The sequence below is a fragment of the Lethenteron reissneri genome, chromosome 3 (assembly GCF_015708825.2).
Source record: "Lethenteron reissneri isolate LAM-NWPU_2019-01 chromosome 3, ASM1570882v1, whole genome shotgun sequence".
In the NCBI taxonomy this organism is placed as follows: Eukaryota; Metazoa; Chordata; class Hyperoartia; order Petromyzontiformes; family Petromyzontidae; genus Lethenteron; species Lethenteron reissneri.
In genome coordinates, this window is record NC_083781.1 from 14055874 (window position 1) to 14072000 (window position 16127).

At 52.3% G+C, this 16127-nt stretch overlaps 1 protein-coding gene across 3 annotated transcripts in view; it reads left to right on the forward strand.

Annotated features, from left to right (window-relative positions):
- LOC133347229 (glutamate receptor ionotropic, NMDA 2C-like) overlaps window positions 1–16127 on the forward strand; it is a 122460-nt gene that overhangs the window by 33120 nt on the left and 73213 nt on the right. For all 3 annotated transcript variants that reach the window (XM_061559331.1, XM_061559347.1, XM_061559339.1), the window contains exon 3: window positions 10996–11110. In XM_061559331.1, coding sequence (XP_061415315.1) covers window positions 10996–11110 — 115 coding nt within the window. The remainder of the gene's footprint in view (window positions 1–10995; window positions 11111–16127) is intronic.

The following is a 16127-nucleotide window of genomic DNA, read 5'->3' on the forward strand; positions in this document are numbered from 1 at the left end:
CGAGACCTGGATGGATTGCAGCGGTGGATTAGCTGCCACAGGCGGTGGTTTCCGTCTGGCGCACTCAACACAACCCTTCAGAATATTCACCACGTCACCCCCCATTCACGGCCAATAATAGTCACGCTGAAGCAGGGCAAGCGTTTTGTTAACTCCCAAATGCAAGAGGCGTTCGTGTGCGGCCAAGACAACCTTCCCCCTCACAGCAGCAGGCACCACAATCGCATGCCGCCGGGACAAACTGTCCCATCTCATCAATAGGCCTTGCTTAAGCTCGTAGGAGCCAGTTCGGTCGTGGTTACCTTCGGAACCCCCCGTCTTGCGGCGCAATGCCAGCAGGGAGCTGTCCGCCATTTGGAGACGGCCCCACTCAATCAATGACAGTGAGAGCAGCGAGTCCTGACCCCCAGGGGTAGCGGGACCATCCCCAATTGGTGTGCTCGCGGCCGCAACCAACGCCTCCCTACCTTCCGTAACCGGCGGTTTACAGCGCGCCGATCCCGATAAGCACGCACATTTGTGACAAGGCAACAATCGCGACAGAGCATCGGCATTTGTGTGTCGCGCGCACAGCGAATCGACCCATTCGAGGTCCTCCTTCGGATTAACGTTTTGCGTGGGGCTCGGATCAGCCTGCGCAACCAGCCGCTCTTCCGCAGGGACGCGTGCCGCGTGAGCTAGCACGGTGCCCTGCTGAATGACGGCCGGCCGCGACCCAGCGTTTAAACCCCTGACAACCGGATCCCTGTCAGCCCCAACCAAAGTGTGAGCCACCGACAAATCGAGACCTCCAACAGCCCTATTAGAAGGACCCAAAAGCGTGCCTTGATCCGAGGTCTCCCTCACCCATGGTTTCCGCAACCGGAGGGGAATTAACATTTGTGAACCCGGGGGCACGTGCACGGTCTGTGTTGCTAACGCTTGTATCGTAGCGCACGCCGTCCGAATTTCAGTAGGGTTCGTCAAAAATGAAATACGGCGACCCGATGGTAGTTCAATGCAACGCTGATCAATGAGAATTTTGATGGGCATTTTTGCCAAAAAATCTGTGCCCAATAGACAAGGAACCGCCAGGGAGGACGAAACGAAAACGGGTCCCGACAATTTGATATCCCCAATGCAAATAGACGCCCTAATCTGACCGATAATGCCCAACGATCCCCCATTAGCGGCGTAAAATGGCACATCCACTGGAAGCAGCGGACGACATTGTACAGGGAGAATGTTGTAAATGAGATCCGATATAATAGTCGCCGATGCCCCCGTGTCCACTAACACCCTGACCTCGACCCCATCAATAGATCCCGTAACGACGGATGAACCCGCTCTGGCAGCCACTATTCTGTGCCCCAACTCCGACCATTTAATGTCTCCCCGGTCCCGGCCGAATCCCCCTCTCCGAACCGAATCCCCGAACTCTACTCGGCTCTCCCCCGCCGCAACGCGACGACCCATATGTGTCGAGTATGCGGGCCGAGCATGTGAGGTGCCGCGACTCGCCGGGGTTTGCAGGGACGACTTGGGGCCTTGGTCGTCGTCCAGCCGCGGTCCCATGGCGCGCTGACGTGGGGCGCGGCAACCGGAGGCCACGTGGCCCCGGAGGCCGCAGTTATAGCAGGTGATGACAGTCGTCGGAGATCTCGGTTGCTCCAGCTTGCGGGCCGCTCGCAGAGGCGAACGACCCCCCGATCTCCAGTCCCCCGGTCGTCCCGCGATGAACGCCTCCTCTCGTGGGCTAACGACTTGGGGCACGGTGACAACTGGGCCCGGAGTTGAGGCCACGGCAGCGTTGCAGACGACTCCCTGTTTACGTTGAAGGACCTCGTGCGCTTGTATGCTTGTGGCGACCCGTAAGGATGAAATATCGGTCTCATCGGCCGTGTTGATGGGGACCCCCAGGTCCTGCGCCAACTTGAGCAGCTGCTCCAAAACCATGGCATCTTGGCCCTCCTCGTCCATACGAGGGAACGCGGCGTCGGCGAGAGCAAGCAACGCCGTGCGGTAGGCGAGCACGGTCTCCGTGTCCGCCTTCCGTCTTGCATAAAAATGATGGCGGCACACCGAGGGAGGACCATAGACCTTGGCCATGAGAGCCAGCGCATCCTTGAGCGTGGAGCGGTCCGACCTGCGTGCGGACGTGAAGGCCGCGAGCGCGTTGTCATCCAGCATGGCAGGCAGTGCCCGCAGTGCCGTAGCGTCGGACCAGGCGGACATCTCCTGATGCGCCAAAAATCTGCGCTGAAATTGGCTCCAATCCCCGCCTTCCGCCTTGAAGGCTGACAACGTGGGAAGGCGCTGCTGAAAGATGAAGTCGTCCTCCTCCTCGTGCTTCCTCTCTGCCGCCCCGTCGGTGTGTAAGATGGCGGCCCCCTCGGCGGGTGTGTGATGGCGGTCCGCCGCGCGCGTTGGTGACGTCAGCGGGCGCGCATGGAGAACCGCTGCCACGTGGTGATGGCCGTTCTTGTCAAAAGTCGGTGCAGATGAAATGGCGGCCATCGCCAAATCGTTTTGGCGGGAATCTGCAGGGCGACCCTGCAGAACGTCGGCCGCCGTTCCCGCTCCTCCCGACGAGCTGATCTCCGCCAGGATGGACGCGGCGGCGAGCAGCAGCTCCGCCAGACGGGAGTGCGCTTCGCGAAGCACGGCGTCAGTCCCCCGTCTCTCGTCCGGCGCCGTCGGCGGATCCTGCCCCATGGGCAACTCCTCTTCCTCACCCCCCGATGCCAGCTGGCCCGCGTCGTCGAGGTTGTCCCCGTGGTCAATCCCGTGGGTCCGACGGTTCCTCCTTGTATCCATGCTTGGAAGACCGTTTCACTTCTGACGCCAGTTGAAGTATGGGAATTGACGGCAGGAACTTCTTGACGGGAACACACTTTTATTAAATCTTTACGTATCAAAATACAACGTGTAGTCTCCTTTCTTCCGACTTCACACTCCACTACTCTCGTGTAAACTCTAGGCCTCTGGCTACACACGATACCCTTCACTCGTGTAGACCCTACGCCTCTGGCTACACAATACACTCGACTCGTGTAGACCCTATGTCCCTGGCTACACAATACACTCGACTCGTGTAGACCCTATGTCCCTGGCTACACAATACACTCGACTCGTGTAGACCCTATGTCCCTGGCTACACAATACACTCGACTCGTGTAGACCCTATGTCTATGGCTACACACACTACACTCGCCTCTGGGTTACACAGAGTCCCGGTCCCGTTAGGACAGCGGGACTAGGTACCGCAGGGCCCTAGGTCTTCATCCCCGTCTTCATTCTTCGCTGGTTACACACTGCCCTCACGCCTGTGTGCATCCCCTTTTATAGCCCCTGCTCACGAGAGGCGGAGCTGATGCGTACTTCAACGTGAGCATCGCTCCTTAATGAACCAATCACGACGCACTCTCTCTACGATCCGTTTTCCCCAGCGCGTGTTAACACTCCTTCACCAATCACACCGCGCTGCCACCCGATCACTCCCTCTCAGCACGTCACCGGCCCACAGCCAATCAGTACCCCGTAACCCACGACCCCGCGCTGACCCCTGATCCTCCACCGTCAGCGCGCGTCACCACCTACACAGCCAATCATTACGCGCTGGCATACGATCTCTAATCCCAGCGCGTATCACCTCTACACATGCATCCAGATCATTTACATTATTTTGCTGCTCCATATTTGCACATGATGAGCCATTTCGTTGAGTCCCTTGGGAACAATAAGCTACTTGCTCACTGGTGAGATAAAAAAAACATTGTTTAGTTTCAATTGCATTTTTTCCCTATACTTTGCACACCTATTGTGTTGTTGTGTCGTTTGTTGTTGTAACGTCCTGACACCGGTGCCCCTTTCTGGACAATCTGTGAGAAAAAGAGCTTCATAGCTCATCGGATTCCTGCTGCCGTGTGAATAAAGATCCCGCTGCGGCTGATTGACTCGCATACGAGGCGGGCTCTTGGCGCGGCGCCGCCAGGAGCGCCAGCGCGCTCCCTCGCCCCCCCCCCCCCCGATGTCCGTGCACGCGTCGAGTTTGCGGCACATTGATTGGTGGCGCGGGCAAGAGCGAGAGGAAATAAAGAAAGACCCCCCCCCCCACAGCAAACGCATCTTAAAGTGTTGCCGCGTCAAACCCGATAAATACGTGCGCGATAAATAATGTGACCGTTGTTCTTTTTGGGGAGGCCTATAATTGTAACCCGATTTGGCTATGATCAGTGACTTGTGGACTCGGGGCTTTGTTAGGCCACGCGATGTCGGCTAGGGCTTCTGGTATTTGTGTTCGCGATGCCAGACGCGTCGGTAGGGCCCCTGGCGGTGGACTCGGATCAGGGTGGTCACGGGAAGATTTGAACCGCGGGACACATTTATTGCACAAGGTCGTGAAAATCGGTCAAACTTGTGGCGATGTAATCCAATATGAGATGAGGCGCTGGGGTCAAAACCCCTGGCCAGCTCTGCATAATGCCTCGTTACGCCGCGCAACTGAGTGCCCATTAAACACCGCGTCGGCTTCTGTCGGCATTCGACCGACTGACGGATATTAAGGTCGCCGCCGATTTAGTGGAAATCTGCGCGAGTGAAAATGCACTCGGGATTTCATAGCTGCGGTTTAGGGGGTTCACACACAGGGGGTTCACACACACACACAGGGGGTTCACACACACACAGGGGGTTCACACACACACACAGGGGGTTCACACACACACAGGGGGTTCACACACACACAGGGGGTTCACACACACACACAGGGGGTTCACACACACACACAGGGGGTTCACACACACACACAGGGGGTTCACACACACACAGGGGGTTCACACACACACACAGGGGGTTCACACACACACACAGGGGGTTCACACACACACACACAGGGGGTTCACACACACACACAGGGGGTTCACACACACACAGGGGGTTCACACACACACACAGGGGGTTCACACACACACACAGGGGGTTCACACACACACACAGGGGGTTCACACACACACACAGGGGGTTCACACACACACAGGGGGTTCACACACACACACAGGGGGTGCACACACACACACAGGGGGTTCACACACACACAGGGGGTTCACACACACACAGGGGGTCCACACACACACACAGGGGGTTCACACACACACAGGGGGTTCACACACACACAGGGGGTTCACACACACACACAGGGGGTTCACACACACACAGGGGGTTCACACACACACACAGGGGGTTCACACACACACAGGGGGTTCACACACACACACAGGGGGTTCACACACACACACAGGGGGTTCACACACACACAGGGGGTTCACACACACACAGGGGGTTCACACACACACAGGGGGTTCACACACACACAGGGGGTTCACACACACACACAGGGGGTTCACACACACACAGGGGGTTCACACACACACACAGGGGGTTCACACACACACACAGGGGGTTCACACACACACACAGGGGGTTCACACACACACACAGGGGGGTCACACACACACAGGGGGTTCACACACACACACAGGGGGTTCACACACACACACAGGGGGTTCACACACACACACAGGGGGTTCACACACACACACAGGGGGTTCACACACACACACGGGGGTTCACACACACACACAGGGGGTTCACACACACAGGGGGTTCTCACACACACACAGAGGAGGTTCACACACACACACAGGGGGTTCACACACACACAGGGGGTTCACACACACACAGGGGGTTCACACACACACACAGGGGGTTCACATACACACACACCGGGGGTTCACACACACACACAAGGGGTTCACACATACACACAGGGGGTTCACACACACATACAGGGGGTTCTCACACACACAGGGGGTTCACACACACACACACAGGGGGTTCACACACACACAGGGGGTTCACACACACACACACAAGGGGTTCACACACACACACAGGGGGTTCACACACACACAGGGGGTTCACACACACACAGGGGGTTCACACACATACACAGGGGGTTCACACACACACAGGGGGTTCACACACACACAGGGGTTCACACACACACACACAGGGGGTTCACACACACACAGGGGGTTCACACACACACACAGGGGGTTCACACACACACACAGGGGGTTCACACACACACACAGGGGGTTCACACACACACAGGGGGTTCACACACACACAGGGGGTTCACACACACACACAAGGGGTTCACACACACACACAGGGGGTTCACACACACACAGGGGGTTCACACATACACAGGGTGTGTTCGTCTGTTCCTCTACCCTCCCAGCTCGCTCTCCTGACTTCCGCTGCCTGACGCCGCTGCCAAACGCTTTTCTGGTACCAGATTTAGAGAGCGGCGAGGTAATGGACTTCTTAATGGTTCTGTTACTGGGTTATCATTATAATCATCCTGTCATTAATATATCGCTACGGATGAAAATGGAGCTGAAGAGAGTCGCATGGGTCAAAGTGTCATGTATGAACGCTGTCTTCGGCGTGTTGCTTGTGCTGCTGCTTGGAGGCGATGAGTGTGAGCATGCAGATGATGAAGATGGTGGTAATTCTGCTGCTGCTGCTTCTGGTTATGATGAAGATTCCACTGCTAGTGCTGCTGATGATGTTGATGCTGCTGATTGCGGTAATAATGCTGCTGCTGCTTCTTTTAATGTTGCCGCTGATGATTGAAGAATGTTCTACGAGGACATGGTGATTATTAAGCTGCTGCCGATGATGATGAAAAGGCGTTTTATTCGACCATTATCTCTTGTTATTACAGTTAGCGGTAAAGCGTGTTAATGTCAAGTCGAAGCCATGCATCACACATTGTGAAATGTGAATTATCTGTGGGTCCCGTTTGACATAACTGACCGGTCACTGCAGTAAAATTGCACGTCACATAATGACATTTAAAATGACTGCGTTTGATCAGTGAAACGCAGTCAGGACAGTGGTGAGGTAATTACAGTTCCTGTGCTGGTTGTGCCGGTGTACCGACAGAGACGGATCACATTCATGTGGCAGGAGAATGTGTTGAGGTTTTGTGTTTTGTTTTGTTTGAGGAGCGTTTCTCGCCTGGCACCAGTCACGGCGTGCGGACGTCAGTTCAGTGCGTTTCATGGTTCGGAATGCCAGGCCCGAACCACCTCCGCGTTTAGTCGTTCATTGACGAGAGAACGCATTTGTATATTTGTTAATTTCCACAAAAAAACAACCGAGTCTTTTCGACGAGATGACCGACACCGGGTGAAGCGGTGGCACCGTGGGTAGCCGGCTGAGCGGTGGACCTGGCGGTCCCGAGTTCGATCCCTGGCTATGACGAACATTCACGGCAAGTGATGTATGAGTAGGTCCTGGTAATCACATAGAATTAGAATATGTATTGATATTGGATGAATCCGATGAGCTATGAAGCTCTTTTTCACAGATGTCCAGTAGGGACACGGGGTAAGAATGTTACAACAACAAACAGCACAACAACACGATAGGAGTACAAAGTACAATGAAGGTAACCAAATCACGCAAACGCATACAAATTAAAATAAACCATCCCCATCCTACCAGGCAAAGCCCACTGAGGAATTACATTATCTTTCAGAAGTGACCTGGCCACAAATGATATCTCAACAAAGTGTCTTATCATTGCATCAGTCTGGTGAAGTATGGTCAAACAACCCCTGTGACTGGCATAGCATGGGAGGCATTGATCCAGATTGACAGCTGCTTGTAAGTTGTTATTGTAGCTACTGCATCTTAGCGGATGGTCCTCTTGGCAGAGTTCTCAACTCAAAATCATGAAGTTGTAAGTTTAATTCCTGGTTGGGGGTTGACCCAACCCATCACACCTCCCGGTTTGACAGAATCACCGCCATATTGTGCTAAATAAGTCGTGCTATTGTCCAACGGACAGACTGGATACCCGCTCCTGGAAAAGTCGAATTTTTTGACCACTGACCAGAACTGCCAATGGCTATGTGTGCTTCTGCAGTGCTCGTTGGAGCAGGGCGTCAGTGGGTTTGAAGTGTGTGGTGAAGCGACGACATTCCTCCAGGAGAGTTATTCAGGAGTGCCTTGAGATGTCGCCGGGTCGTCTTACCGGTGCTTCTATCACTTGGAACTGACGATCCGTCAGTTTCACCTAATACATCAGTTGGGTCGAAGTAGGGTATCATTTTTAAGACCATGAAGCCATCTCAAACACCCCTTTGCTCTGGCACTGTGAGACGTACTGCATTGGAGGCGAGGTATACGTAATGATAATAATGATCTACACTATGGGAACCTCATTTGCCAGTAAAAATATGATAATTGGTTATCTGGTCCAACTCATGTGAGACTAGGCTCTAAGGAAAGCTGTCTCGGGTGTGGACCAATCAATTTCAAGGACAGTGCACATTATCAGAGTTATGTCTTTTGTTTGTATTATGACTGCAGGTATTGCGGTCTATGCAAACATGACTCCTTGTAAAAAGGTGTCAGTTTTGTTGCCAGATAGAAGGGTAAAAACAATTATGATAATAATAATGATGATAATGATGACTACGTCAGTGTAAAATGAGGAACACAATCGCCATTGAGGGTCGTATCCAATTGGCCGGAGCTCGGCGGCACTAAGCGGCTAAACAATGGCATTGCCAAACACTGCAGATGCGTTTGCAGACGAATGCTGCTTGCTAGCGTTTCGAGCGGCACTGCCGAACGCAGACTACTACGGCTCTTGTATGTTTACGGTACGAATGTTGAGCCGTCTCTTGTTGCTGGGTTGGCCTGCACCGTACAATCTCCCTGTCGCCCGCCATCTGGCCACGTGGCAGAGAGACTGAACATCCATCAGAGGGCTGCGCGCTAAGATTATGATAGTGGAATGACTCGGCCCACACATCCCTCCTGGTTCAGTGAAATGAGTCGGACAATTTGGGACGTTAATTGTGATGGTCTAGAAGAGAAACTGGATCCCGGCCATGGGAACGTGAAATGTCCAGCACTGGGTCAGCGACACCAATGCAGATGAACCTGGCCCCAATGTGCAGTTGAGCAGGGAGGTTCTGACCTTTGTAAGAGGGCGTCTCTTGGTGAGAGAGTTCAACACAATACCTTGATACACTAAATGCACAGAAAGTCTATCGGGTCAATTGGAAGAACGCTCTGCGTTTGATATGGGGCACGTCCTTATTTTGAGCGTAGAATTGTTTCCATTTGGCAGCCTTTAAAACGGCAATTGCAGATTTTAAGCAAACGTTTGAATTTATTTCATTATTTAGAATGTTATGAAGGCAGGAATAACAGTAGCGAAATGAGAACTCTCGATCAAGCTGCGACATCAGCAGAGCAATCTCTCAAAGGCCGAAGACAATGATGAACAGTTATTAAAGCTCATCTGTCACTGAGGATAGATGTACATCGCAATCACCGTTTAGCGCATTCCAATATCACCGACGCCGCTGGTCAGGACTGAATGTGCAGATGCACGCAACCGCAGCGCAGAAAAAGCACCTGGCAGGCATTTTTGTATTTCCGGCTCTAAGAAATTGCAGGGGCACTTTACGCGACCATTAACATTGAGATGAGCGAAATCAATACCGTCGCATGTCCCCCCGCCATTGGCAACACGTTTCATGGCCATCCACCGCTCACAAAGGGTTGCTGACACTACAAATGCTGCCTTTCAAAGCTCGCGGGCCGTCTTGTTCTTGCTGGGGACATCCTTAGTGATGTCACTCTTAATGCTGAGGCAGCAGCAGCAGCAGGAGCAACATATATATAATTATATATATAGAGGAAAAAACAATGCCAAACCTCTCAAAGTGATTGCGTGGTGTTCTCTTGAAGCCACCTTGTGAGCCCCGCTCGGAGCGCTGACGCCGCGTCTGCAGAGCGGCGCAACTCAAAGTGGCCGCCGCGTTCGTCTCTTGCCACGAGTTCTGTCGCAATCCGGCGCTCTGCTGCTGCTGCTGGTGGTGCTGGTGGTGCTGCTGCTGCTGGTGCTGCTGCTGCTGCTGGTGCTGCTGCTGCTGCTGCTGGTGCTGGTGCTGCTGCTGCTGGTGCTGCTGCTGGTGCTGCTGCTGCTGCTGGTGCTGCTGCTGCTGCTGCTGGTGCTGCTGCTGCTGCTGGTGCTGCTGCTGCTGCTGGTGCTGCTGCTGCTGGTGCTGCTGCTGGTGCTGCTGCTGGTGCTGCTGCTGCTGCTGCTGCTGGTGCTGCTGCTGGTGCTGCTGCTGCTGGTGCTGCTGCTGCTGTGCTGCTGCTGGTGCTGCTGCTGCTGGTGCTGCTGCTGGTGCTGCTGCTGCTGGTGCTGCTGCTGCTGCTGCTGGTGGTGCTGCTGGTGGTGCTGCTGCTGCTGCTGGTGGTGCTGCTGCTGCTGCTGCTGCTGGTGGTGCTGCTGGTGCTGGTGGTGGGGGGTGATGGATCACGCAGACACGACGCTGCGCGTGAGATTCCCACATTGCAGGGCTAACGTATAAGGCTGCTATGTAAAATCAATCAATTAATTGGCAGCAATGCGTTCATGCATTGCTGCCAATGTCGCTGTCTGCTGGCCACGAGAGAGTCTCAGGACAGAGTTTGTGCAGTTTTGCTGCTGACTCATCCTCCATCGAAGAATCGCAGACTACAATAGGTTCACTCTATGGCCCACGGTTTGGGCTGCACGGCCACAGTCAGACGACTGTGGCCGTGTCTTTAATTCATGAGACGTCTTGGAAGAGGTGGGAGTGCCGAAACGTCCCCCACCACACGTGACCTGCCGGTCGACAAACGGCGGCAACCCAGGGATACAGCACTCCGCTTGCCAGGCAGAGGACGGGATGATTTACCCGGAGCGATTTAAGAAACTTGCACCGGAGTTTAAAACTGCCACGCCTGGAGATCGAATCGAAGTGGTAACCTCCAGAATTGCGAGCGCAGTGCGGCGCTAATCATCACAGGCCACGGGCCACACCCCACTCGTCTATGCGTAGCGCCAAACAAAAAGAATGCCATTAACAGTGCCGTGCCGTGTCGTTGCAGATACCTCCACAACATCACGTGGAAAGGCCGGGACCTATCCTTCAACAGCGACGGCTACCTGGAGAAGCCTTCCATGACGGTCATGGTGCTCAACAACGGCCGCATGTGGGAAAAGGTAGCGACTGCACGGGGCCAGCGTGCCACCCGGGAACATTTCTCGATTTCACTTCGTTTACCTTTTAAAGTAATTTTGCGATAGATTGCCTGCGCCATCTGTGTTGTGGCTTTCTGCTGGAGAGTCCCGGCTTTGGTGCCAGCGTTTTCAGTGTCCCAGGGCTGACAGATGGCTATTCAATGCTTTGGCTTCTCTGAAGCACATGTTTACCAACTTAACCTTGCCCACGCAACGATCTGTTTCTGATATTGTGTGTGTGGCAGAGAGAGAGATGAGGTAAATACGTTTTGGGAAGATAATGCTGTGAAATAAAAGGAAAAAACGGATTCCAAAGTTAAGCCGATTTTGATTATACTGAGGGCTTGGCCTGTGTGCTGTGTGGATTGTATTTTCTTGCAATTTCTGTATAGCTCAGTAGGGGTTACCTGGTCAAATAAACGTCGTTTAGTTTCTCATATGACTGTTCATGTTAGTCAATCATGGTTGATGTGTGTTAGTGGCCATTAATCATGTTGTACGAGGATGCACGCTAGAGAGATGCTCATTTGAAGCTGTGGGAACTGCCTACTCCATTTTGCGAGCCATCATTCAGCCAGAGCTCCCATGGAGGAGCGAAGCACAAAGCACAGACATACTCTTTGGCTCTTTCGGTAAAGTCACGTAAGTCACGTACGTGACTTTACCGAAAGAACCAAAGAGTATGGATTCCTGCAGTCACGAACGCTTAAATCAAGATCACAAAACACAGGTCGTCCACTCACTGCTGCGCTCATTCACCGCGCTCTTGGGCCACGCGGCTGCTGCAGTCCGGTGGCTGCTTGGCTCCCGGAGTGCAATCGCCGATAAGGTCCTGGCAGTCGGGACTTTACCGAAGCAATTAGAAGAGAAGCTTCTGGCCTTTGGACACAGGTAGCACGGCGGATGCTCAGCATTTCGCTGCATTTCGCTGCAGGACAGTGTAAGCGACGTTGTGGGAGTTATAAATGAAACGTGGCCGGAAAGTGTCTTGTATTTAAATCAGGAAGATGAGGGTCATGTGATTTGTGGGTCACATGTTCAGGATGGAGGAGGTCGGGTCAAAGAAACGGGCGTGGGAGTGGCACCCATCGGTCGTCAGCCAAAGGGAAGACCAAAAGCCAGATGGTGGTGTTGGTGATATCACACCTTGGCGGGCAGGTGTCAACTGTACTGTAGCATTGGGATCTAGCAGGAGAGAGGAACGACGGCGAGGTGTGGTGGCGTCAGCAACTCTGTCCGTGATGACCTCTCGATCTCAAACATCCTCGTGGCACTGGTTAACAGTTCCTCTGGCAGCCTCGTCTCGAATAGCTTGTCCCGTGCACAGCAGGGTTGGCCAATAACATTGTGCATTCTCCTTGAGATAATGTGCTCTCAGTTGAAAAAACAGCAGGAAACTGAAACTTTCGACCTCTAGGTTATCGTGCTGTCTGCGGGCTAATGGCGAGCCCTTGTTCCGTTTTCTCACAGCAGACAGCAGAAAAGAGCATGGTAATGGAAATGTAATCGAATATGAGAAGTGGGAACGTGGCGCACAGAGGAAGGACTGCAACACGTTAGAGGAAATTCACATTCAGCTGGCAAAGGCCCACGGTTGGTTGCGTAACATATCTCAAGTGAGCTGTTCCCTTAGCTTTGCAATGCAGAACCAGCGGGGATTCAGGGAAAACATTCACTCGATATATTTCTACGCAAACTCGCCACTGGCGTCCAAATAGTTGAAAAATCTACGGAAGCAATGAAGTCAGCATTTTTCATGGAAATATATTTGTGTAAATTAAGAAACTTAATTCGGAAATTAACGAACAAATTAGGAAGATAATTTTAGAAAGACAAAAGTTGCACGCATCTCTTTCTCCAATGTTGAAAAATCTTCCAAAAAACGGTGAATCAGAATTTGTTTGACATTTAGGGGCAGCTTTCTCACCAGCTGTTGCCCTCTGCTGCAGTGGCCACTGCCTGTGAGGCGAGAAGCCTGAACGTCCCGTGTTCACGCTCAGAGACGAGCGTCTCATTGGGCCCTCAGCAGACTCACGATGTGGAGCGACGCTCTCGAGCTCTGCCCTGCGTGCTCCCCCAGTGGGCCCCATCTTTACACCGGCTGTTGTGCGGCCTGTGGCCACATCGTGCCGAGCGGCTTCCACGTTGCACCCCCTCTGCTTCCTGCGAATGGCGATGTCTTGCTTGCGAACAACACGAAGCTGCTCAAACCGTACATTGGGGGAGGGGAGGGGCAGTCGGCTATAGAATAACAACGGCACTATTTTAATATATTCGCAACAAAGACATTCGAAGAGATAGTAGTCATTCAATGCCTATTGTAGTCACTCCTACTGGACGTCAGTGACCTACCGGACGTCTGTGAAAAAGAGCTTCACAGCTCATCGGATTCCTCCTGCTGTCTAAATAAAGATTCAGATTCAATGACAACTTCCTCTTGGAGATTTCCTTGAAATGCAAAGGCAGTGAACTCCATTGATTGAATAACAAACAAAACCCCCACAAGGGATGCTTGATAGGCGGTGTGGCATGGAGGACCCTTTGGAAGCTTGCGTCTGCCGCGGTGTCCACGAGAATCCCACAACAGCCCCGGCACAGCGTCTCTGCGAGAGCGCAGCCTGCGACGTGAACGCGACAGCGCACGCATCCAGCACGCATCCAGCACGCATTCAGCACGCATCCAGCACGCATCCAGCACGCATCCAGCCCGCATCCAGCACGCATCCAGCACGCATCCAGCTCGCATCCAGCGCTCGCATCCAGCTCGCATCCATCGCTCGCATCCAGCTCGCATCCAGCACGCATCCAGCCCGCATCCAGCACGCATCCAGCACGCATCCAGCACGCATCCAGCCCGCATCCAGCAGGCATCCAGCACGCATCCAGCCCACATCCAGCACGCATCCAGCACGCATCCAGCTCGCATCCAGCGCTCGCATCCAGCTCGCATCCAGCGCTCGCATCCAGCCGGACGGCAGGAGGGTGGCCCGCTCGCCTCGTCCCCGACACGAGGATTTCGGATAACCGTTGAAAGTTTTTTTGGGAATGTCCCCGACTCGTGGCGTGACTTGTGTTGCCCTGTGTCAGGTGCGCGTTGCCTATGGCAGATGCGTCATTGCACGGGGGGGACTGTAGTCAAGGCCCAATGTCTCAATGAGTTATTTTCCTCCAAGCTAAGCTGGCTTGGAGTCGGGTTTGTCGGCGTAGAGCACTACCACTACAGCACAAGGTATGCCTAGCCAGAATAATCCTTTATTATTATTATTGTACCATTATATTCCTCATGGGACCTCCTTTGCCAGTACCAACATATACTAATAGGGTTTTTCCCATTTTTTCTGGCAACAAAAAGGTGTCAGTTTTGTTGCCAGAAAAAAGGGGAAAACCCCTATTAGTACATTATATTTCTATCGGTGTCTAAGTATAACGAGGACAAATTACGGTGAGATGGATGCGGCAGGTTAAAATCATTCCTGGGACGTGTTCCGGTTTGTTCTGACTGAAATAAGTAATGAATGCTGATAGGACACAGAAGGTCAAAACCGGTCCAGATTGCTTGCTTATACAGATTCTGCTGCGTAATATTATTCGTCCGCAAAGACATTCGACCGATCGACTAAAATATATTTATATTCATGAGGAGACAGATTTGAATCTTGCTCTATATGTGTTGCTTCATGTATATAGGTTCGGTAAAGCAACAAACCTGATGCATATATTTTTAAAAAGTGCAGCCTCTTTGCCTCGGCACTTGATGTAGAAATATGTGTAGATGTGGTGAGTGAAGGCGCCTACAGAGGACTGGGCCCTTCAGATGTGGCAGAGCACGGCTTGGGAAGTTGTGGCGGTAGTTTTGTGCAGACTGCAGCTTGTGTACAAAGTTCAATCGTAATATTCCACGTGAGAAACTTTAGTTTGGGTTTTTTTTCCATACAATTCACAGCAAAGCAAGGTCAGGTTTTGGGTCTAGGGCATTCATCACTGACGCATCTCTGGAATATGTTGTAGGAAACAGTGAGTTCTGAACCATGACACTAAACCGAGGAAGAATAAACTTCTGAGCGCATCATACATGTTTATATAAATACTAGCCTTTTTTTGCCCGTCCAAGGACGGGTGTATTGCAGTGAATCTGAGACTTGCAAGCGAAAATCAGACTGCGACGTGATATTCATTGCATCAATCCGTGTGCAGTTTGTAAGGGCGCGGTGACACAGACCTGTTTCATTTTAAGGTTATAATCCCTTGTTCATCACGACGTCCTTTTTACTTCGATGTCTCAACAGCGTGACGGAGACCACGTGACGTGAGGGTTCTGCCCTTATAGTGAGGGTTGTGAGTTGAGGAGGCGCCTAGCCCCCCCATGTGGAGTGACGTCACCTGCTAATTAATATTATTGGGAGGGTGTCCATTTTGAAGACGTCACCTCTTCATAATTATTAATGTGGGGGGCTGTTCGATGTGGAGTGACGTCACCTGTTCATGAGTATTAATGAGGGAGGGCTGGCCGACGTAGAGTGATGTCATGCACGGGACACACAGACATTATTGATAATAGTAAATGTATTATTTCTATTTGTCAAAAAATAATAATAAAATAACAGCAACCTAACTCATACAACAGAGGTTTGTTTTACGTGATACTGCTTTGGCAGTGGTGCGCAAGCATAAAAAAATAAAAATAAACACATTCGTTAAATAACATTTCCCGAAAATAAAATATATAGAATAGGAGAAATTGTGGGAAATGGCCCTTCTTCATAGCAGACAGCTCGGAAATATACAATAAATACGTGAAACGCACACCATGTGGACACAGCCAGCAACATGAAATGTAAAATTAGCAGGATGTCCATGAATTTAGTTTCAGGCATTGATAATATCACAAAATCCCCCCAGAGCCCCGGACGCCATGGAGTGTGAGAGGGAAACCGAGGCAAGAGATTGCAAGAGAGCGATCGAGTGAAATGTGAATATGGCCAGAGCAGGCGAGGGTGTG